Source organism: Schistocerca nitens, chromosome 2 (assembly GCF_023898315.1).
Source record: "Schistocerca nitens isolate TAMUIC-IGC-003100 chromosome 2, iqSchNite1.1, whole genome shotgun sequence".
In the NCBI taxonomy this organism is placed as follows: Eukaryota; Metazoa; Arthropoda; class Insecta; order Orthoptera; family Acrididae; genus Schistocerca; species Schistocerca nitens.
Genome location: NC_064615.1, coordinates 881,994,538 through 882,016,780, shown reverse-complemented (window position 1 = coordinate 882,016,780; position 22,243 = coordinate 881,994,538). Strand labels below are relative to the sequence as shown.

At 43.5% G+C, this 22,243-nt stretch overlaps 1 protein-coding gene across 1 annotated transcript; it reads left to right on the top strand.

Annotated features, from left to right (window-relative positions):
• The first annotated feature begins 870 nt into the window (after positions 1 to 870).
• LOC126237187 (dehydrogenase/reductase SDR family member 11-like) lies at positions 871 to 21,649 on the top strand. Its single transcript, XM_049947063.1, has 6 exons — positions 871 to 1,046; positions 6,619 to 6,781; positions 14,788 to 14,917; positions 19,066 to 19,195; positions 20,037 to 20,183; positions 21,575 to 21,649. Exons 1-6 carry the CDS (start codon positions 909 to 911, stop codon positions 21,611 to 21,613), a joined length of 747 nt encoding a protein of 248 aa, XP_049803020.1. The 5' UTR covers positions 871 to 908; the 3' UTR covers positions 21,614 to 21,649.
• The last annotated feature ends 594 nt before the right edge of the window (positions 21,650 to 22,243 follow it).

The following is a 22,243-nucleotide window of genomic DNA, read 5'->3' as shown; positions in this document are numbered from 1 at the left end:
CGGACTTCTCATGACCAGACACGCCTTTTTCTCCAGTGCTTGTCTGCTTTTGATGCCCTCCTTGCTCCATCCGTCATGGCTTATTTTGCTGTCTAGGTAGCAGAATTCCTTCGACTATTTCGTTAATCCCAGTTGTAATGCTAACTCTCATTTCTGCTGCTTCTCGTTAGTTTGGTCTTTCATCGATTTAGTCTCTACAGCATTATCCAGCTATTATTTTTAAACAGAGCTGTATATAGCCCAATTTCCTGATTGCGAGCAACATCAGGTAAAGTAGCAGTTTGTTTGCTCATATGGAATGCTGGTTCGAGAAACTACTACTCAGCAGAATATCCGTCATGCAGCAACGTAGATGCCTTCGGCCTGCATCCTCTCCATGATCCACTGCCACATTCCAAGTGTCCCTTCAACCAGCTTCACTTCAGTATGCTGTCTCCATAATCTTGATCCTAGCATAGTTTGCTTCTTTGGCTAGTCCTTTAGTTTGAAAGATATCTATGAGGTATTTAAATTTTTGAAGTTAAGTGCCATTCAAAACACAGTATTTCACAGCTAGTTCATTATCTTGCTACATTACTCCTCTACCACCCGACACATTGGTGAGATGTGCGAAAGACAGGTGGCAGTAAGACAAGGCCACAGGAAGTGTAAAGATCTGCTTTCCTTATCAGTCAAGTTGCATACTTGTGGAGCCAGCCGACAAATGGCGATAAGGTAGTGCCAGAGGGGGTGCGGATCTCCGCCTTCCTTATCAGTCAAAGTGTATCCGGGTGGAGCTCGAATTGTCGCTGTGGAGGGGAATGATGGTGACGCAGCACTTTTCCCCGACGCCGGAGATCGCGTCTATATAAAGGAAGCAGGGCCGGCCTTGGTAGTCAGTCGCATCAGGGCAGCCAACAGCAGCAGGCATGGGCATCGAGACGTACGCAGGCCGCGTCGCGCTGGTGACTGGCGCCAGCTCTGGCATCGGCGCCGCCATCACACAGGCGCTGCTCAGACACGGACTCACCGTCGTCGGCCTGGCCAGGAGGGTCGACAGGGTCAAGGTGGGCGTTTCCCAGAAAACACGCCTCCCGTTACCAAACCACTCAGTCCATTTCATTCTGTACTCTCTCTCTTTCAACTACTAGGTGACACTCATTGCTCTCTTTCTTACCTACACTACTGGCCATTAAAATTGCTACACCAAGAAGAAATGCAGATGATACACGGGTATTCATTGGATAAATATATTGTACTAGAAGTGACATGTGATTATATTTTCACGCAGTTTGGGTGCACAGATCCTGAGAAATCAGTACCTAGAACAACCACCTCTGGCCGTAATACCGGCCTTGATACGCCTGGCATTGAGTCAAACAAAGCTTGGATGGCGTGTACAGGTACAGCTGCCCATGCAGCTTCAATGCGATACCACAGTTCATCAAGAGTAGTGACTGGCGTATGGTGACGAGCCAGTTGCTCGGCTACCATTGACCAGACATTTTCAATTGGCGAGAGATCTGGAGAATGTGCTGGCCAGGGCAGCAGTCGAAGATTTTCTGTATCCGGAAAGGCCCGTACAGGACTTGCAATATGCGGTCGTGCATTATACTGCTGAAGTGTAGGGTTTCGCAGGGATCGAATGAAGGGTAGAGCCACAAGTCGTAACACATCTCAAATGTAACGTCCACTGTTCAAAGTGGAACAAGAGGTGACCGAGACGTGTAACCAATGGGACCCCATACCACCAAGCAGGGTGATACGCCGGTATGGCTATGAAGAATACATGCTTCGAATGTGCGTTCACCGCGATGTCGCCAAACACGAATGCGACCATCATGATGCTGTAAACAGAACCTGGAATCGCCGAAAAAATGAGGTTTCGCCATTCTTGCACCCAGGTTCGTCGTCGAGTGCACTATCGCAGGCGCTCCTGTCTGTGATGCAGCGTCAATGGTAACCGCAGCCACGGTCTCCGAGCTGCTGCAAACGTCGTCGAACTGTTCGTGCAGGTGGTTGTTGTCTTGCAAACGTCCCCATCTGTTGACTCAGGGATCGAGACATGGCTGCACGATCCGTTACAGCCAAGCGGATAAGATGCCTGTCATCTAGACTGCTAGTGATACGAGGCCGTTGGCATCGAGCACGGCGATCCTTATTACCCTCAAGAACCCACCGATTCCATATTCTGCTACCAGTCATTGGATCTCGACCAAGGCGAGCAGCAATGTCGCGATACGATAAATCGCAATCGCTATAGGCTACAATCCGACCTTTATCAAAGTCGGAAACGTGATGGTACGTTTTTCTCCTCCTTACTCGAGGCATCACAAGAACGTTTCACCAGGCAACGCCGGTCAACTGCTGTTTGTTTATGAGAAATCGGTTGGAAACTTTCCTCATGTCAGCACGTTGTAGGTGTCGCCACCGGTGCCAACCCTGTGTGAATGCTCTGAAAAGCTAATAATTTGCGAAACACAGCAACTTCTTCCTGTCGGTTAAATTTCGCGTCTGTAGCACGTCATCTTCGTGGTGTAGCAGTTTTAATGGCCAGTAGTGTATTACACGCAAAATAATCATTCCTTTGTTCTGCGTACTGTACTTCTCCTTCCACATGTAGTTTTCTCTGTTTTACGCCTTCCAGTTCCACGTTAACTGTTACAGGTTACAGAACACAATAGCCATTGGCCCAATGACCTCCTAGATCTGTATCTACACTCCGCAAGCCACCTTATGGTGCGTGTTGGAGATGCACTGTTAATAACGTTCAACCCTTCTTCCTTCTTCCCTTTGCGAATGGTGCGCGGGAAGAAAGACTCTTGTTAAGCGTCTGTTTGAACTCCAATCTCTCTAATTTTGTCTTCATCATCTTTCCGTGAGATATGCGTAGGAACAAGCAGTTTATTGGTTCATATTTCTACGAACGTAGGTTCCCGAAACTTTAATAATGAAACTCATCGTGAGCATAGTGATTCTCCTGTAACATCTGTCACTGGAATTGGATGAGTATCTCTGAGTAGCTTTCGCGCTTACTAAATGAACCACCGAAAAAATGTGCTCCTCTTCTTTGGGTCTTCCCAATTTCCTATAACAATCCTATCTGTTACCGATTCCATACTCACGAGTGTTTTATGATTTATCTTCTATGTGGATGGAGCATACCTTCTGAACATCCTTCCACATAATAAATAGATGTGACTACTTCTAGTGATTGTTCTGCAGTCGTGCAGTAATACAATAATGCGTCTTGCCGCCTATTTATCTGCAGTAAGTTACATTTCTTTACGTTGAGAGCCAACCTCGGTAGGTCTTTCTGCATTTCGCTACAACTTTCTAGTATTTTCTGTAAATAACAGTATTACTAGAGAAATGGCTCATGGAACTTTCGTCGGTATCCACTAGGTCGTTTGAACGTACTGTGAAAAGTAATGGCCCTTTAATAATCCCCTGATGTACTCACAAAGTCTGAAGTTCATACATCGTTAAGAATTGAGAATGACCTGTCTGAGTAGCTATAAATGCCATTAATCTGTAAAACTAAGTATGCAACCGCTAGTTCGGTATGAAGGTGACTCTACGGCCCTCACATCGATGTATCTGTGCACATAATGAGAGTCAAGACCGTTGTTGTGTTTGATAGAGAAGTCCACGCACTAACAGCACCTATGAGTGAGTGAAATCCAATAAATCGAATGGCCGTTGATAAGCTGCTACGTGAAAGAATACGTTGCATTCACTAGGAGAGGTAGCTGTAGTGGGGGATGGGTCGTTTTCATGCAGATTACATGGTATAAAGCAAACATTCACACCGACACACTGAAGAGGAATAGTGATTGTGAGTCTGATGGTGGTGAAGGAACAGTTCCGAAATGTGACGGCCACCAACTGAAGGAACTAAGAGTCACAGTGCATAAGCACATTCATCTTCAAAAATACCACGACAAGCGTGCTATGGAGCGTTGATGACTGGGCATTGGACAATATTTGTGAAGACTGTTACAACCACAGTCGATATTCTTTTAGAAAACTAATGGACCGTGGTAGCTATATTCGTTCGAAATCTTACAATGAGGCAGGTTAGGCAGGGTGCAGTCCCCCCCCCCCCCCCCCCCCCCGAGAGAAAACTAAACACCAAAACTATAGACTTAGAGTCACCTTCAAAACTTCTGACACAGCTAGAGACAGTGGAATCTCACATTTTGTCTAGGCATATAACTGTGGACCTTCCCCCTAACAGATGGAAGAAGCCCATGTTATTATGCAGACAGCAAAAACATTTGTGGCAGATGAGAACATGTTCACTAAAGATGAAAACATAAGAAAGGAACGCGTGTGGAACAGTGACCAAACGTATTTTTTTATGAACTACCGTTGTAAGTTATCTATATTTGCGAAAACTGAATAAATTGATTAAAAAAAATTTGTCCTCAAATAAAGTTTACTTTAGATGTCGTGTTCAGTTGCTGAGCAAAACTGACGGCTTTTTGGCCCTGTGTTGCACATGTGGACAGTGTCGGAAATAAAACTTTAAGCTTCCTGAAATGCAAAACTAGAAATAAAGAAAATGTATCTAATTAACTAGGAAACTAATTGTGTGCTTAATCAAAACTATATAACTAAAACTCAGTACTGAAGTTCATTCTAAACGTTACGTGGTATGAAAAGAGAGAGGTCTATCACTTTGCAATTCCTGACCAAGACACAAAAACTGCAGTCCGAATGAAGAATGTTTTGCGTACTACGTCAGAGCTACCGCCACCAAAGAGAACCAAACACCACCGTCATGTTGCTGTATATTTCTTTACGCAGGACAACCTTTATGCCAGACCTGCTGTTGATTTTATAATCTTCCAAACTGACAAACCGTGGGTCAAATTAAATGTTCGGTGTATCACCATTCCCCTTCACTCTGCTACCAACGACCAATTTCCTGCACCGAGGTGAAGTGTTATGTTGTTATTAGCGCACCAATGAACTGCTACGAAGTTGATGTTCCTGCTCCATTATTTGGCATATGATGCTTTTGATGCTGGACTACTGTAGTGCGGATACACCGAAAATGAGGCAGTATTCCCAGATGTTGCTCTTGTCAAGTCTGTATACTGTTTCATTCGAGTGTGTTTTAATCATTTCGTTGTAACTCCACATTTGCACCTCAGTGATATGTAAGGGCAGGACGTACAATATGGCAATTTCTACTTTGGGTAATATGACCCTATGAGTACTGCACGTGCTAACGGATTATCTCGTTTCTAAGAAATGCTTTTGTTCCAGCGACTGGTGCTATTAGACTCAACAATTAGTCAGGGACCGTACATTAATGCGGTGATTTGCATATAAATGCCCTCCATGGAGGACAGCACAGACATAACTCCGTATTGTAGAACGGGAGGGTGGTCGAACTCACTTACCTCTGTTGTTAGATTTCCTTCGAAGTAAATGCATTCCCTTACATGTTCATTTCCTAGGTGACCTGTGCTCTTAATGTTTAATTCCCTTCTGTGATACTGCATTTCAAATATTACGTCTTTCTTTTTCCTGGATTTTTCCTCACGGTTTCTTTCTGTTAAGCAGTACTTCGCTCCGGTTGTACGGCTTCAGTAACTTTTTGCCAGTTCTGTGTGAATATGCACTGTAAGAAGGGACCTTTTTCAGCAGAAATCTTTTCACGTGAGTGAATCTGCTCTAGATGTCCCTCTTGTCACGGGTTTCTATTGCTCTCTGGACACCAGAATTGCTTTATTTCTTCTACTATGTTTTCCCCATACTGTTATATTTTCTACTCCTCATCTCTGCTTTCAGTATCTGGGCTGTCATCTCAGTCAACCGACACTGTACCATTCCTTTTTGAATATTGAGTTGTATTTGTTGTTTAACATTTTTTCATTGCTTCTTCGTCACGAAACTACAGCCATAACTGAGATAAGGAGTCAACCTGTATGACACTTTCTTCAAGTGGAAGGTTTCCCTGCAGGTAGGAAATGTAAACATCTGTAAACAGAAACCTTTACCGGACCGCTGTATTTCTGACATTACTCAGTATGTTGGTGGTAGTAGTAATCTTCGAAAGTCGATGGAGTTCTGAGTGAAAAGAGATTTCACTTTCATTTCACTTTTGACTTCGACTTTCACTCTGTAATGGTTTGCGAACTCTGAGCACTGTTCCTGAGTACAGAGTAGGTAGTTGAGCTGTTCGCGAACTGTCTTTTTTTTTTTTTTTTTTTTTTTGACCTTTGACTTTTTGACGGGAAAGCCCGATTACAATTTGTGGCCATTTACCGTATTTGTTTACACGGAGCACTGAGTGTAGTGAAGGTAACTGAGTCTGAAGTAGGAGTCTTATCATTATAATGAGAAACATTTTTTAAATTTTATTTTGTACAGTATCAGCTATTACTTATTACCGTTTAGGGATACGCAGTGGTGAAAACACTGTGTACTCATAGTTCAGGTAATGCATATCGTTCAAGATATCCACTCTAAAGTAGTCACTTCAAGCACTGGCTAAGGATGCATTCGACATTCCCTACTGTGAACCATGCTCAACTGTTCCTTGCAGCTTTGACTCTTGAACCTTGCGAGTCACACCGCTCCATCCAATGTTTTTTTTTAATTATTTATTCATATATTTTTCAGGCATTAGCACTGAAGGACGCTCCTGGTAAACTGCACGCGATTAAGGGCGACGTAGCAGACGAGAGCAGCATCGTGGCAGCATTCAAGTGGATCAAAGAAAACCTTTCTGGTGTCGACATTTTAATTAACAACGCTGGCTTGGGCATTGACAGCGATCTGACGTGTAAGTATGCGATTGTATTTACGAAACCCTACAGCTTCGTGTAAGCAGTTCTACTCTCTATGATAGAGAATATCATAATTCGATTAATCTGATGTTCTCCTTCAGGCCGAAACAGGACTATTTCTACAAATAACTCTGACACGGTCAGCTATGAATGTGTTTAAAAGTTAACACAGCAGCGATGGTCTTTAAATCGTTCTATCCAGTCGATCACTTCTTGAATAAAAAGAATATCCAAACGACTGATATAACTCAAAGCCTGTCGTTGTCCATAATAAAATAATAGATCTTGTGCTTTTCATTCATTCATTCAAAATTTCAAATAAATTACTCAAATGGCACTGGGAGTTCATTTCATCTAATGCCACATACCTCCCTGAAGCTTAGAATCTGTGATGTATATCGTTCTATAGACGGACAAACACAAACAAGCTTTTAAGCAGGTGGTCATTGTTTTGGCTCATCAGAGTAACAAGAGGTATTTATAGAGTTTTGTTTCAGCTTCTCCTTGTGCCCATATCAGTTCCATTCTCTTGGAATGGGCGCTTTTCCACTCGTCAGACGAAACCGTTCCGGTCTTCTAGGATTTAACTGCCGCGCCAACTATCCAGTCGTGAATTTTCTGCCTAAAATTTTTGCGCGTGGCACATCAAGTTGTGGTATTCCCAGTTCCTTCAGGTCTTCTTTTACAACACCGATCCATTTTATTGTTTCAGTTTTAACTTCGAGGCGAGTTTCGTTTCAAATCCATCTAGTTTATCTGGTTGCTTCAGCTCTCAATACACCCATAGAATTTTAGCCTGCGTTTTTTTCATATCTGAATAAATTCTGTTATTCTTTTCAGGTTCTTTATTTGCTCTTCGTCTGCACGTTCCTTCTTCAGTATAATTTAGACCTACAATTTTCCTCTTTACTTTTTAATTTCTTAAAACTCTCTCTTTCTGTTTAAAACGAGTGTTTCAGATCCCATAAAACACCTTGATCTAAAGACTGTGTTATAGTGTCTCAGTTTGGTGTGTTTCGAAGTGCATTTGTTTGTTATAGATGTATTTCTAAGCCTGCAGCCTCTTTCCAATTCGTGCTGACGAATTTGTAACAAGTGATTTCTAAGTCAGTTTCCTGAATGTTCTCGCCTAAATATCTGAACTGAGAAACTCTCTTGATTTTCTCGTATGTAAGGTTTTTAGAATTTTTGGTGTCAGGTTGCAGCTAGACAAGTATTTCGTTTTTTAAAATTATATTTTGTGCGTTACCTTTTGTGCTGTTTATTTAATTATATTTATTTATTTGTTTTTGTGTTATTCGATTGTCCTGATTCATTTATTTATTTCGTTATTCCTTGTGATAGCTATATAATCTGGAGATCTAGTCATAAAAAGCAAAACTTCCACTTTAATAATATACTATTAGTCGTTGTGCGACAACTTATGGATCTTGAATTGTGTCCTACGTTATAATAAATGGCACCAAAATTGATAACCGTAGTGTCAGCGGACGAGCAGTTTGCTACATACGTATTCTTGCGCTCCAGTCGAAGACGAAATCGGCGGATCTTCAACGTAGCTTAACAGAAAAAAAGGAATTTTGCAGTTTAACGTTCTGTTGACGATGAAGTCATTAAGAGAGGGGGCACAAACTTGCATTGGAGAAGGACAGATATGGAAATCGACCGTACCATTTCTAAGGAATCATCCCGGTATTCACCCTAAGCATTTTGTGGAAAGTACCGAAAACTTAAATCTGGATGGTCGAGTGAGGATATGAACCGTTGCCTTCCCGATTGTAAGTCCAGTGTCTTACCACTACACTACTTACCTTGACTGCTCCATAGAAAACGACAGGCAGTTATGCTTAGAGCAGCGGAAGGAACGAATGCGTGTCGGGGCTCAACAGAGTCCTGTTGTGTAACCGATTAGCCTTAGCTGAACATTATTTTTTGGTTCAAAATGGTTCAAATGGCTCTGAGCACTATGGGACTTCTGCTGTTGTCATCAGTCCCCTAGAACTTAGAACTACTTAAACCTAACTAACCTAAGGACATCACACACATCCATGCCCGAGGCAGGATTCGAACCTCCGACCGTAGCGGTCACGCAGCTCCAGACTGTAGCGCCTAGAACTGCACGGCCACTCCGGCCGGCTTATTTTTGGCTACGACAAATGGTTCCTTAGTAAAGTGAACAATGTCGTTTCTTCTGTGTACAGCTTTGATATGTTTCGTTCTGCACAATGCTATCACCTTGAAATTGCAGCATTTGCGATAAGAGATCTTTTTTAGTACCAGGGTAGGAAATTCAACAGAGGCAACTATTTATTTACAATTTATACAAAATAAATACATGTTTCAAAGTCTTACTGTTCTGTAGAGTGGTCACCAGCATTGTGTATAGGCCGTTACCAACGATTTGGACTTAGCAGCGCCTAGTTCGAGCGTACCGCTGTAGTGTCCGACAAATGTCTGTTAACAGCTCTGAAGCGAATGCCATGAAGTACTTCCTTCATCTTAGGAATCAAGTTAAGTCACAAAGGTTTAAATCCTGGAATAGTGGTGGGTGGTACAGCACTTCCCAGCCCCATTGATCGAACAATTCAGTCTCAACTTGCACCATATGGACGTGAGCATTGTCCTGTAAAATGATGGGTGGGACCTGCAAAAAGTGTTGCCGCTTCTTTCTTTAATATGCTCATTTTTGGAACCCAGCCTGCGGCCAGCTTAAAGAAACGAGCGGTGACACTTTTTTGCAGGACCCGCCCATAATTTTGGAGAATAATGCTGAGGTGCATATTGAGCAAGTTATGAGTGATTTATTCGATCGATGGGGCGGGGAAACGCTGTAGCACCCACCACCGTCCCAGGACGTAAACCCCTGTGACTTAACTTGATTTCTAAGATGATGGAAGCACTTCACGGAATTTGCTTCAGAACTGTTAAGGACATTTGGCGGGCAAAATACCGCTCGACTGGAATTATTCACACAACTGTCACTATTAAGCGTATCCTTCGACATCCATATCTTTCTCAACGGGTTATACGAGGTGTGGCTAGAAAAAAACCGGGCCGGCCGAAGTGGCCGTGCGGTTAAAGGCGCTGCAGTCTGGAACCGCAAGACCGCTACGGTCGCAGGTTCGAATCCTGCCTCGGGCATGGATGTTTGTGATGTCCTTAGGTTAGTTAGGTTTAACTAGTTCTAAGTTCTAGGGGACTAATGACCTCAGCAGTTGAGTCCCATAGTGCTCAGAGCCATTTGAACCATTTGAACCAAAAAAACCGGACTAGTACTGGTGAAACAATAAAACGAATGCAATAAGGCTGAAAGTCGCGTGGCCTGTCACGTGACTCTCGCTCCGCCTACTGCTCGACTTTCATCTGCCTCCTGCACTCAGTCTGCCCGTGGCGTCTGTTTTAAGTAGTTGACGTTTTGTCTGTGCGTCGGAAAATGTTGAGTGTACAGAAAGAACAGCGTGTTAACATCAAATTTTGTTTCAAACTAGGAAAATCTGCAAGTGAAACGTTTGTAATGTTACAACAAGGGTACGGCGATGATTTGTTTATCGCGAACACAAGTGTTTGAGTGGTTTAAACGATTTAAAGATGGCCGCGAAGACACCAGTGATGACACTCGCACTGGCAGACCATTGTCAGCAAAAACTGACATCAAAGGGATTGTGCACATTGATTGGGTACCAGAGGGACAAACAGTGAATCAGCATTACTACATTAGCGTCCTGGCTACCCTACGTGAGCGAGTACGGAGAAAACGGAACGATTTGTGGAGAAAAAAGTCATGGATCCTTCACCAAGACAATGCCCCAGCTCACAGTGCGTTGTCAGTGAAGACGTTTTTGGCAAAACACAACATTCCCATCTTAGATCATCCACCCTACTCACCTGATTTGGCCCCCTGTGACTTTTTTCTTTTCCCTAAAGTCAAGTCAGCTTTGAAAGGAACTAGATTTGAGACTGTTGAAGCAGTAAAAGAAAAAGTGACGGAAGTAATGTATGGACTTACCGAAAATGATCTGCAGCATTGCTATGAACAGTGGAAAATTCGTATGGAGCGGTGTAGAGACCGAGGAGGAGAGTACATTGAAGGAGATAACATGAAATTGTAAATAATTGTAAATAAATATTTTTTCCTGCATCAGTCCGGTTTTTTTCTAGCCGCACCTCGTACACACTGCTGGTGACTACTCTGAAGGACAGTAACACACTGAAACATGTATCTATTTTGTTTAAGTAGTAAATAAAATAGTTTCCAATATCAAAGTCCCAACCCTCGTAAACTCCTACTTCTACATGTACATCTACATGAATACTCTGCAATTCACAAGTGTCTCGCAGAGGGTTCATCGAATCACAATTGAACAGCACGCGTAAAAAATGAGCACTTATATCCTTCAATATGTGCTCTGATTTCTGTTATTTTATTATGATGATGGTTGCCTCCTGTGTAGGATGCTATTAATAAACTATTTTCGCATTCAAAAGAGGAAGTTGGTGATTGAAATTTCGTGAAAAGATCTCACCGCAACGAAAAACACCTTTATTTTAATTATTTGCCACCCTAACTCGCTCATCACATCCGTGGCCCCCTTCCCTCTGTTTCGCGATAATGCAAAACGGGCTACCCTTCTCTGGACTTTTTCGATGTCCTCAGTCAGTAGTATCTGGTAAAGATCCCATACCGCACAACAGTACTATGGCAGAGAACGGACAAGCGTAGTGTAGGCAGTCTCTTTAGTAGACCTGTTGCTCATGCGTGTTCTGCATTCTCCACATCTGTTCTCAGGATGTTTCTATTCTCACTAAGAATACCTACACTTACTGTTTGCTTCGCAGTTTCAAAACCGTACATTCTTCTATCGAACCGTAGGATGTTCGCTATCGCATACATCAATAGACAAAATGGTTCAAATGGCTCTAACCACTCTGGGACTCAACATTTGAGGTCATCACTCCCCTAGGGTTAGAACTACTTAAACATAACTAACCTAAGGGCACTACACACATCCATGCCCGAGGCAGGATTCGAACCTGCGACCGTAGCAGGCTCGCGGCTCTGGACTGAAGCGCCTAGAACCGCTCGGCCACAGCGGCCGGCCAAAAAGAAGGAACAATTTCAAATTCGGAGAGAATGAAAAGAACATGGGCCCAAGGAGAAGGCGAAGCAAAACTCTGTGAATACCTCTTGTTACACAGATGAGCCAAAACATTATGACTCCCAGCTTAATAGTTTGTGTATCCGTCTTTGGTACGAAGTACATCACTGATTCTGCGTATCAGAATCTGACAGTTTGTTGGTAGCTTTGTGGATATACGTGGCATTAGGTCATGTAATTCGCATAAATAATAAGCCGCTGATTTGCGTGCGCGGTGATGGCGGCCGATAGCGACCCAGATGGGTTCGATTGGATTTACATTAGGCGAATCTGGTCGACGAGATATCCAAGTGAACAACTGTAGCACGGTTTTGGCTCCGAGACACGGACTGAAAGATGACATCATCGTGGGGGAAGACATCAACCATTAAGGGATGCAGGTGGTTTGCAGCTGTCAGCGTGTCTTCGATTATTACCACAGGCCCCCTCCGAGCGAAGGTGGATGTCTCCCATAGCATACTACTGCTCACACCACCCTCAGTCCTTAGCGAGCAGTATGTTTCGAGCCGCCGTTCACCTCGATAATGGCATTTGATGACACAACCACTGGCCTAGAATAGCAACAATGTGATTCACCCGAAGAGCTGTCACGCTTCCAACTGATCGATGATCGAATCCCGATGGTCCCGTGCCCACTGCAATCGTAATTGAAGATGTCGCAGGGTCAACATGTGAACACACATAGGGGTGGTCTGCTGCGGAGCTCCATCTTCAACAACGTACAATGAACGGTGTGCTCCGAAACACTTGTGCGTGCACCAGCGTTGTACTCTTTCGACAGAGATGTCACAGAACACCATCTATCCTACTATACAGACTAGATAAGCCTCAACGTTCTGTGAAGAGTCGTAGACGTCTAAACATTTAGCGCCTAGTGGTAGTCTCATTGTCCTACATCTACATCTACATTTATACTCCGCAAGCCACCCAACGGTGTGTGGCGGAGGGCACTTTACGTGCCACTGTCATTACCTCCCTTTTTTGTTCCAGTCGCGTACGGTTCGCGGGAAGAACGACTGCCGGAAAGCTTCCGTGCGTGCTCGAATCTCTCTAATTTTACATTCGTGATCTCCCCGGGAGGTATAAGTAGGGGGAAGCAATATATTCGATGCCTCATCCAGAAACGCACCCTCTCGAAACGTGGATAGCAAGCTACACCGCGATGCAGGGCGCCTCTCTTGCACAGTCTGCCGCTTGAGTTTGCTAAACATCTCCGTAACGCTATCACGCGTACCAAATAACCCTGTGACGAAACGCGCCGCTCTTCTTTGGATCTTCTCTATCTCCTCCGTCAACCCGATCTGGTACGGATCCCACACTGATGAGCAATACTCAAGTATAGGTCGAACGAGTGTTTTGTAAGCCACCTCCTTTGTTGATGGACTACATGTTCTAAGGACTCTCCCAATGAATCTCAACCTGGTACCCGCCTTACCACCAATTAATTTTATATGATCATTCCACTTCAAATCGTTCCGCACGCATACTCCCAGATATTTTACAGAAGTAACTGCTACCAGTGTTTCTTCCGCTATCATATAATCATACAATAAAGGATCCTTCTTTCTATGTATTCGCAATACATTACATTTGTCTATGTTAAGGGTCAGTTTCCACTCCCTGCACCAAGTGCCTACCCGCTGCAGATCTTCCTGCATTTCGCTACAGTTTTCTAATGCTGCAACTTCTCTGTATACTACAGCATCATCCGCGAAAAGCCGCATGGAACTTCCGACACTATCTACTTGATCATTTACATGTATTTTGAAACGCAATGGTCCCATAACACTCCCCTGTGGCACGCTAGACGTTACTTTAACGTCTGTAGACGTCTCTCCATTGAGAACAACATGCTGTGTTCTGTTTGCTAAAAAATCTTCAATCCAGCCACACAGCTGGTCTGATATTCCGTAGGCTCTTACTTTGTTTATCAGGCGACAGTGCGGAACTGTATCGAACGCCTTCCGGAAGTCAAGGAAAATAGCATCTACCTGGGAGCCTATATCTAATATTTTCTGGGTCTCATGAACAAATAAAGCGAGTTGGGTCTCACACGATCGCTGTTTCCGGAATCCATGTTGATTCCTACAGAGTAGATTCTGGGTTTCCAGAAACGACATGATACGCGAGCAAAAAACATGTTCTATAATTCTACATCAGATCGATGTCAGAGATATAGGCCTATAGTTTTGCGCATCTGCTCGACGACCGTTCTTGAAAACTGGAACTACCTGTGCTCTTTTCCAATCATTTGGAACCTTCCGTTCCTCTAGAGACTTGCGGTACACGGCTGTTAGAAGGGGGGCAAGTTCTTTCCGCGTACTCTTTCCGTAGATGCTCACTAGAGAAGCATGTGAACATTCAACCAGCTTCGCCGTTTTCGAGATACTCCTTCAGAGGCTCTGCATAATAATAACCCGCCCTTTGTCAAAGTCACTTATCTCAATAGATTTCCCCAGTTGGAGCTTATATCTTCGCTAGCGTGTTCCTCCGTCCATGTCTACTTCGCTTGCATACTTCTTTTACTGCGTCACGTGGCCACAACGCACCAGGCGGCATCCAGCGTTGTGACGGGGCAGTGGTCATAATGTTTTGGCTTATCAGTACGTACATCACGTGATCCCGTATGGCCCAAACGGGGATAGTAATAACAAATGAATTTAATTAACGAAATGTAAATTCTTTCTCACCTTTCCCGTATAAAAGGTTTCTAGCTAATAGTGATCTGATTAAAAATTATTACTTGTTTGTGTTACTGCACTCACATTTATAAGAGGTAGAGTATGTTAAAATTGTACTCTCGATTATGTTTTCCTCCTGAAAAGCTCTTGTTTCTATTTGAACAGCTGGCAAGACGGAAGACTGGAAGCGCATCCTGGACGTGAACGTGCTGGGTCTGAGCATCTGCACCAGGGAGGCCGTGCAGGACATGCTGAGCAGGGGCGTCGACGACGGCTTCATCATCCACATCAGCAGGTATGGGGAAATAGTTCCCTTATCTACTTGCCCAGCGTCTGTCAGCTCACCGGACGTTGTACTTGAGAGTAACACGACGTTATTGGCAGTTCACTGGCGTAGCCTTCTCTGTGGTACCCATTACTTGTAGCCTGCTCAACTATTTCAGAACACCATACATATTCAACAGTCTGGCCATAAGAATTGCCTCATACCTATTCCCATTAATGTCGTCGTTTCCCTCTGTATCTTACTGAGTGCAACATAGACATCCTCTGTGTAAATTTAATACTGATCTTACCCTCAGCATTTCATGAAATAGGGAATGACGAGATACTGTACTCCATTGTCTCTCTTCTATCTCTATTTTTTATCATCGCTGTAACATTAGATTACAGCAGTTATCATTTGAATTTCCTACTCTTTAGCTGGCCATGTCTGCAGATAAAATTATTGAAATTATTGGGTATAAGATCAGTCTATTATGGAAGACACTGTTTTTTATATCACCCAGACATGTTTGAGCACCTTTGTAGCATCGTCTAAGGGTTTTATTCATTTCACATCTGTGAAAGGCGGTTTTAAGTGATGACTGATCCAGAAAATCGGATCTAAGGACAGTTTTTGTTTGTTGTTGCCATTACCTTAAAATTGTGTTACACTACCGTGCAGGAGCCCCTGTACATTATCATGTCATCTGCAACTAAATGATGCGGTTGACAAGTTAACACATCACTTCATATGTGAAGTAATTTCATTATCTCAAGATAAGAGAATGAACAGTCCTTATCCAAACAAGACCTTGCGGAACACACAGGTAGTGTCCACATGAGATACACAAAAGAGCGACCACACACACACACACACACACACACACACACAACGAAATGCCACATACTCACCTGCAATAATGAAACAGTCCACAGAATAGGCAGTATATTAAAGAAACAGGGACATCAAATAGACACAGGAGAGACTGCATAACACAGGAAAAGTTCAGAACACAGGGTACACCCACGGATGAAATCAACATATCAGGCATATATGAGCTCACACGCAACACTTGTCGCTCAGTATACATAGGACAAACATATAAGACCTTTACTATTTTCTAGGCATCTTTACGCGCTCATTGTGAGCTCAGAAGTGACAAGTTCGAAGTAACGCGATAGACGTGCTTACTGCAGACAATGCGCAACAGATCTGCACTAAGCTGCTCCGGATTTTCACTGTAGATTTAATTTCGCTGCCGGTCGGAGGTTGACAAATATAACGCTCTTGAAATTAAAACTTCTTTTGAATCATCCATTGTATGTGCTGGCACTTTTTCACAATTTATTTCTGAACGCTTTCTGCAAAATTCAACAAACTGTGTTTTATTCCATCACTAAGCTCACTCAGTAATCTTTCTTATATTTCATAGAGAATATTTGAGCCCAGAGGTGAAGTACCTGTGCTTTAACGACTAAAATACATTAAAAATGAAGACCGTCGAGGTCATTTACCCGTAAATTACTGCATTTCTGTGCAGCAGGTATTTGAAAATAAAGACTACAGCAGTACAAGCCGCTGCATAAACAGCTTGTAACAGACGATAAGGACCAGCAGATTCACAAGTCATAAGAGGTATTAGTTCACAAAAACTTAACAATTACCTCATATATGTTTCACAGCGGGATCCAAAAACCATGGCAAAAATCTGGGTAACGTGCTAACTGCACCTTTTAACTCTGCCCTCCTACGGCGTATATGCCGAAAATAAAGCAACCTGCCCACAGGTCGACCATGTCAAGTAAATATACTGTTCCATTCTGATGTGTTTTAATTACTCCACCGAAACACACACGTGTATGGCGATTAGGGGAAGAGCTTACGGTACCACAGCAACATCTATTTCTGGAAACATCACTCTGTTTGTAATGCATGTGTTAACATACGCCGTTTCAAGCACATGTTTTTGTCGAACGATACTTCATTTATATAACTCCTGTGAATATGCTCGTCATAATCGTTTGTTGCAAGGTATTGTTAGTTCCGCAACTTGTGCCTCTGCAGCTTCAAACGCCGACTGTATACAACTACAGAATTTTACACACAGATGACGTTGATGAACAGACTCATCTCCGTGTCTGAAAATGATTTCCGTTTGAATTTTCTGTCGGTGCTTGTTAGAAAACGACAACAATATTAAACAGGAAAGACTTTCCTGATATCATGCAATATACACACATCAAAAAAAGTTTAGCACCATCCAGGTTCCCAGAACTCCTGAAGGTGGACGTTGACTGTGGATATGGTAACACAGACACAGTCCCTTTGACTGTTCAGAGATGTCACGAAACCCGCCCGAAGATGCAAACAACCAGGCATGAGCAGCGCCTATTAGACGGAGGGGTTCAGACAGCCAATCGGTTCCAGTCATTCCACCAGGAAGGAGGTACACGGCTCGAGTTGTCTGTAGTTCAGCCATGCCTAGACGGTCAATACCGCGGTTCGATCGCGTCTGCATTGTTACTTTGTGCCAGAAAGGGCTCTCAACAAGGGAAGTGTCCCGGCATCTCGGAGTGAACCAGAGCGATGTTGTTCGGACATGGAGCAGATAGAGAGATACAGACAGGTACTGTCGATGACATGCCTCGCTCAGGCTGGCCAAGGGCTACTACTGCAGTGGATGACAGCTACCTACGAATTATGGCTACAACACCAAGTTCAATAATGCTTTTCGTGCAGCCACAGAACGTCGTGTTTCGACTCAAACTGTGCGCAATAGACTGCATGATGCGCAACTTCACTCCCGACGTCCACGGCGAGGTCCATGTTTGCAACCACGTCACCATGCAGCGCGGTACAGAAGGGCCCAACAACATGCCGAAAGGACCGTTCAGGATTGGCGTCACCGATGAGTGTCACATATGCCTTCAACCAGACAACAGTCGGAGACGTGTTTGGAGGCAACTTGGTCAGGGTGAACGCCTTAGACACACTGTCTAGCGGCTGCAGCAAAGTAGAGGTTCCCTGCTGTTTTGGGGTGTCATTATTTGGGGCCGACGTACGCCGCTGGTGGTCATGGAAGGCCCCGTAACGGCTGTATGAGACGTGAATGCCATCCTTTGACCGATAGTGCAACCATATCGGAAGCATATTGTCGAGGCATTCGTCTTCGTGGACGACAATTCGCGCCCCCATCGTGCACATGTTCAAATGTGGGTGAAATCTTATGGGACTTAACTGCTAAGGGCATCAGCCCTAAGCTTACGCCGGCCGAAGTGGCCGTGCGGTTAAAGGCGCTGCAGTCTGGAACCGCAAGACCGCTACGGTCGCAGGTTCGAATCCTGCCTCGGGCATGGATGTTTGTGATGTCCTTAGGTTAGTTAGGTTTAACTAGTTCTAAGTTCTAGGGGACTAATGACCTCAGCAGTTGAGTCCCATAGTGCTCAGAGCCTAAGCTTACACACTACTTAACCTAAAAACGCACACACCCATGCCCGAGGGAGGGCTCGAACCTCCGCCGGGACCAGCCGCACAGTCCATGACTGCAGCGCCAAAGACCGCTCGGCTAATCCCGCGCGGTCCCATAGTGCCCATCTTGTGAATGACTTCCTTCAGGATAACGATATCGCTCGACTAGAGTGGCCAGCACGTTCTGCAGACATGAACTGTATCGAACAAGCCCGGGGAAAGACGTGATACTGTGTATTAGAGGTACCGGTGTGTACAGAAATCTGGACCACAACCTCTGAAAGTCTCGCTGTATGGTGGTACAACATGCAATTTGTGGTTTTCATGAGCAATAGAAAGGGCGGAAATGACGTTTCTGTTGATATCGATTCCAATTTTCTGTACAGGTTTCGGAACTCTCGGAATCAAGGTGATGAAAAACTTTTTTTGATGTATATATTTCTTATTTGGTCACGAACCGGCTTTCGGCTCTTTAGGCCACCGTCATACGACAATTGAATGTCGCAGACGAAGATAGAGTGACATGTGACTCACGCTGCTCACATATATTTCACAGAACATCAGGAAAGTGTTTGCTATTTAATAATGATTTTCATGCGTTTTTGATCATTCGAGCTGGGCTGCTTCCCTATTTTTTAAAATCTAAATGTCAAAGAGTGTATATTTCTGCCATAGAGCACTTATATAACAGCTGCTCCTTGTGTCCACAGCTTACTGGGCCACGTGCAGCCAACGAACAGCGCCATAGCGATGTACACGGCGAGCAAGCATGCTGTCAAGACGTTGCTGGAAGGTCTGCGGAAGGACCTGGTCGCCAAGAAGAGCAAGATCCGCGTTGGGGTGAGTACACAGTCCCAAACAGCACACGGCAGTGATATCCGAGAGCAACTTATGACATTATAAGTATACGGGTAATATACAGTACATCCAAGAACCAAGAGAGAACAATAAGAGTGGAAGGCCAAGAATTAAGTGCCCCGATTAAAACGGGTGTAAGTCATAGACTGATGCCAAACCCAATCTCTTTCATCGGATTGTCACGGGGTACAGTGATTCATCACTCCAAATTACTCGTTTCCAATCAACTACTGTCCACTGGTGTCGCTGTTTATACCGCCTCAAGCGTAGCTTAGCATTGACTATCGAAATGTGTGGCTTAAGAGGAGCTGTTCGTCCATTGTTCCCCATTGTTCTTGACTCTCTACGCACAGCCATTGAGCAAGCTGGACTGCTGACAGACTTTGGCACTCACGCGTGATTCTTTCCACTGGTTTCATGCGATTTCTTACAACCACCCTCCTCAAATCTCGACGGCCGATGTACTTCAGTACGTAACATCTGCCAAGTCTTGATTTAGCTGCCCCTTCGGTTTCCACTTTACGATCACATCACCAAGTGTCGACTTCGGCAGCTTTAGAAGAACTGAAATGTCGCTTATGAATTTGTTGTGCACGTAACAGGCAATGACTAGTCCGATTTTTAAGTCGTACTTGGGTAGTAATATATGTCTAAGACCATGAGTGTTAGAAGTGACATGTTACATCGATCTGTGAACAGGAAATGACAACAGTACTTCAGTGTCGTTTACTAAGAATTACTAAGAATTAAATAATTTAACGCTTTTTAGTTAGATTGCTTTCCAAACTTTTTTTTGGTAAAAAAATATTTTCTCCTTCAACAGGAAGTTTCTCCGGGAGCTGTGAAGACAGAGTTTATCTCGAACTTCAAAGGAGTGCCTCCGAACATATACGACATGATACCCTGCCTGGAGTCTGAGGACGTGGCTGAAGCCGTTGTCTACATGCTGTCGCAGCACCCTCGAGTCCAAGTAAGTACACATGTTTTTTCCCTAGAAGACTGGTACCGTGCATTGACGTTACGGAATTTAATTTCTCAATTCAGTAATAGAGTTTTCCGAGAATAAATAATAATTGATTCCTTCTGTAGTAAAATACAGTAATTCATCTCAGATATCCTGTCATACACTTTTGTTCGTAGCTGCCTACAGGGGAAGAGTCGTTTCATTGAAAAACAATCTCAGCACAACTAATGCCAACCATTTTCAAAAGGAAAAGCTTTATATTACAGGATTCTCTCATAAAGAGTAAGTTACATAAGTGAAACGCGGAGGTAGTCCGTCAGATAATGCTCAGTCTTCTATTTAGATTTCACTCTTCAAAATCAAACGAATACTGCATTTGGCTCGGCAAGAAATAATGGAAGTTCCACAATAAAAAAATAGGAAATTGTTCTGCTGTTAGTATTTAATGATCCGTAACATGACTCATATAAGTTTTGGAACAACTGCGAGCTCTCAGGTATTGAGGCAACGTGCAGAAAAGATCCACATATCCGTGAGTCTGCTTGGGCTATTCTGGTACGCAACATATAGTGTGCTTCTTCTTTAGTGGTCTCCAACTGCACAGCCACATTACGATTTATAAGATGGCAACCATTCGTTATGAAAATTTCTCTTGTCTGCTATCATTCTCCAGGAATATACAGTGTAATTATGAGTGTGGCAAATACAACTGATGACATTGAACGCCAGTAACTTTACAATGCAGTCCTACGTGAACAGCCGGCCGTAGTGGCCGTGCGGTTCTAGGCGCTACAGTCTGGAACCGAGCGACCGCTACGGTCGCAGGTTCGAATCCTGCCTCGGGCGTGGATGTGTGTGATGTCCTTAGGTTAGTTAGGTTTAATTAGTTGTAAGTTCTAGGCGACTGATGACCTCAGAAGTTAAGTCCCATAGTGCTCAGAGCCATTTGAAACAACCTACGTGAACACCACACTGCCAGTAAATATTGCGTTTCAGAACAGTTACCCAATTTGTATTCAATCTTTCTGGAGTGTAGTTAGTATGGAAGTGAAACGTGGCCTGTAAACCGTTGACATGAGGGAACTGAAGCTTTTAAAATAATTTTGCTACAGGAGAATGCTATCTGATGGATAGATCAAATAACAAATGACGAGGTACTGAACAGAACTGGGGAAAATAGAAATTTATGGCAGAGCTTGTCTAGGAGAAGGGATCGGTTGACAGGGCACATGCCGAAACATCAAGGAACATGGAATTGTCAATTTGGCAGTGTGTGTGTGTGGGGTCTCTCTCTCTCTCTCTCTCTCTCTCTCTCTGTGTGTGTGTGTGTGTGTGTGTTTAGGGGAAGGGGTCGGGGTACACTTGTGAATATCTAATCAAATCGTTATTTGTTTCAGGTTCATGACGTCCTTATCTATCCTACTGGCACTTCCTAGTGACAACGCTGTGTATCGTGTCAAACAAATCAGCTGTTATTTTTTAAATGTATTTGTATTTAATAAATGTAACTTAATTTAACATTTCAGTTAAAAGTGTGTGTTTTCATTCATCCCTGAGGTCTCTATTACACTGTAAAAGATCTTTGTCAAACGTCTTTATAAAATACATTTCCTAAAATCTTTGGCGGTGTACTCGAGTAATTTTAATACATATTTCATAAAAATTATGGCATAGACCAAGGCTTTGTAAATGATTTGTCAATGAAATTTTGGCACTGTGTATATGAACCTATCAGTAACGATGAAATGGCATGAAAAAAATCGAGACACTGTATCTCGTCACATTTGCTAGTAACACATAAACGTAAACTGAAAGGTGTAGGTGAAGCGACCGTAAGGTATTTTGACAGAACGGAGTAAATGGAAGTAAAGTGCGAGGAAAACTTATTTTTTACACTAGAATTAGAAATTGCAAGTACAGACGTACTATTGAATAGATTGGTATGAAGTATTTCGTCAAGTTATTGGTACAAATAATAAACGCAGACTGACACGATTAGGCAAACAGTATGCCATAGCCCGCATCTCGTGGTCGTGCGGTAGCGTTCTCGCTTCCCACGCCCGGGT